Genomic DNA, 2,500 nt, shown 5'->3' with positions numbered 1-2,500 from the left:
TCACCCCCTTCATCACCCCCGCCCTCCCCCCATCCCCATCCCTATCCCTGGAAGACTGTGCGATAGTGCCCTGCTTGTTTACCTTCGCGTTTGCTCTCGTCTGGCCCTCCTTACCTGCTCCTTCTTACTCTTTCTCCTCTTCCTCCATTTCTTCCCCTCATCTTCTCCTCTTTCCGTAACCCCCTCCCTCTTTCTTTTCTTTTTCCTCTTGCCTCTACTATTTCTCCTTCTCCTCCTTCATTCTTCTCTTACTTGTCCTCTTCCTACTACTACTACTACTACTACTCTTCCTCCTCCTCCTCCTCCTCCTCCTCCTCCTCCTCCTCCTCCTCCTCTCCCTCCTCCTCCTCCTCTCCCTCCTCCTCCTCATCATCATCATCATCCTGTCCCTCCTCCTCCTCCTCCTCTCCCTCGTCCTCTTCTCCCTCGTCCTCCTCCTCCTCCTCCTCCTCCTCCTCCTCCTCCTCCTCCTCCTCCTCCTCCTCCTCCTCCTCCTCCTCCTCTCCCTCGTCCTCCTCTCCCTCCTCCTACTCCTCCTTCGTCTCCATCACCCTCCTGCTGGTGCTCGTCACGAGAGCGTCGCTGTGGGCCTCCTCAGCTTTGTGTTTCGCCGCCACAGATAGCTCTTTGTTGTGTTTGGAGTGGAGGAGAGCGAGATGAGAAGGAGGGAGAGAGAGAGAAAGAGGGAAGAGGAGGTATAAGAAGGAGAGGAAATAAAGACAGGGAAAGAGAGAGAGAGGAGCAGAAAAGGAAAATAGAGAATGAGAGACGGTTGATTGTATGGACCAAGTTCCATTCTCTTAATCACCTTGTGATTGTGAATTACACAGTGTTACGTTTCAGTGTTCTATTCGTTGAATGTGCCTCGTGTTTTCATATCGCATTGCATTAAGCGCAATTGATATCCGCACGTTTTCTATTGTCGTCTTTTATCGAGAGAAAACATTTTTTTTTTATCGCACTCCATTCAGAGAGCAGTAAACTTTTGCATCGCGCTAATCCTCTTTGTTATTTCGGAACTGCCCCCAGAGGCTGAACGTGTTGCATATTTAAAAGCGTGCCGACCCCAGGGTCCAGTCGGCTCCGTGACAGTCGTTTGTTTTGGAGTGGAATACGGAGGGATCTTTCAGTGAATTTATTTGAGTGATTGATTGATTGAACTGACTTTTTGTTTATGTATTTTGTGTTTGGCGTCAGTAGCATCACCGCCTGTTTGGCTGTTTTGCGTGTGTTCGTAGCGTCGTTGGATTGAAGGCGACTCTTGGAAAAGCTTTGATATTGGACTGTGACTTGTGATTCGAGCGGCCAACAGACATCGGCGATTTGTGTACATCCGGAGTAGCGTGTGGCAGGTGGGTAGAGATAAGTGGAACGTGTGTCGCGCTCAGTGCCAGCGTGAGCGGAGCTCGAACGCGCGTTCGGGTGAAAGCACCTCAGCATCCAGACGTTTTGACGTCAGGACTTGAGGTTGTTATTCCGACTGAAGGAGAGAGAGGGATTGCTGGATAGCTCTCCCCCGCCGAGGTGCCACTCCGACGCCGAAGGACCTCCCCCCAGCACCGCCCCTCCACAAGCCCACGCCTTCCTCTCCAGTTCTCTCCCCGTCCAAGCGCTCGCGCGAAGAGGAAATCCTATTCAGAGCCCACGCTGAAACTCAACGGAGCTGCGTCTCACGATGGCCCTGACGGTGACCTCGCTCCTGCGCCCGACCTACCACAAGTTCTCGCCGCCAACCAACCAAGGTGACGTATGGCTTGGTAAAAAGGGGTGGGTGGGCAAAGGGAAAGGGGAGAGGGGGGAAAAAGAAGGGGAAAGGGGAAGAGGAGGGAAGAGAGAGAGGGGGGAAAAGAGGGAAGAGGGAGAGGGGGAAAGAAGGGAAGGGGTAAGGAGGGAAAGAAGGGAAAGGGAAAAAGGAGAGAAGAGGGAGAGGGGGAAAGGAAAGAAAAGGGAAAGAAGGGAAGGGGAATAGGGGAATGGAGAGAGTGGAGGGAGGATAAAAGAAGGGAAGAAGAAAAGGGGACACGGAGGAAAGGGTTAAGAGAGTAATGGGGTAAGCGAGGGTACTCCTGCCAGGGTAGTAAATAGTTCAAGGTGTTCTCCTTCTGCCATTGTGTTCTATTCAGGTAGTTGCAAAGCGTTATAAGGCCGTGCAGTGGGTTCTGTGCCAGCGCTTGGCATTACGAATCGGCAGTAGTGTAGTTGTCGTGTGCCTTTCTCATTAGAGGATTGTGTCATCATCCTTTGCGGCGGGCTGTGATGCTGTCATAACAGCGGCTCTTATCTGCTTTCGCGCCTATCTGTCTCTCCCTGTCTCTCCCTCTCCATCTGCGTCTGAATCCGCTGTTGTCCACAGGCTGGCCGCGGAGAATGCTTTTATCTTGCAATAGTGATAATGCACACAGCTCCGTCCTGTGTGGTGGTTACTCGCTCTCGTCACCACCACAGACAATGCCTCTGGCAATACGCGCGAGCGTTGGTACCAACAAGATACCAAATATTC

The 2,500-nt window shown here is 52.3% G+C and overlaps 2 protein-coding genes across 2 annotated transcripts in view; both read left to right on the top strand.

Annotated features, from left to right (window-relative positions):
• The window catches only part of LOC147467600 (uncharacterized), a 2,314-nt gene extending 531 nt beyond the window's left edge, over positions 1 to 1,783 (top strand). The window contains exon 2 of the mRNA XM_086531136.1: positions 1,201 to 1,783. Within this exon, the coding sequence (XP_086387262.1) occupies positions 1,201 to 1,296 (96 nt within the window). The 3' untranslated portion in view covers positions 1,297 to 1,783. The remainder of the gene's footprint in view (positions 1 to 1,200) is intronic.
• Pka-C1 (Protein kinase, cAMP-dependent, catalytic subunit 1) overlaps positions 1 to 2,500 on the top strand; it is a gene marked incomplete in the record, with an annotated part of 639,821 nt that overhangs the window by 543,509 nt on the left and 93,812 nt on the right.

This window comes from Penaeus japonicus, unplaced genomic scaffold (genome assembly GCF_977035675.1).
Source record: "Penaeus japonicus unplaced genomic scaffold, GWHDUDI00000001_assembly GWHDUDI00000035, whole genome shotgun sequence".
NCBI lineage: Eukaryota > Metazoa > Arthropoda > Malacostraca > Decapoda > Penaeidae > Penaeus > Penaeus japonicus.
This window is presented reverse-complemented; position numbering and strand designations above follow the sequence as displayed.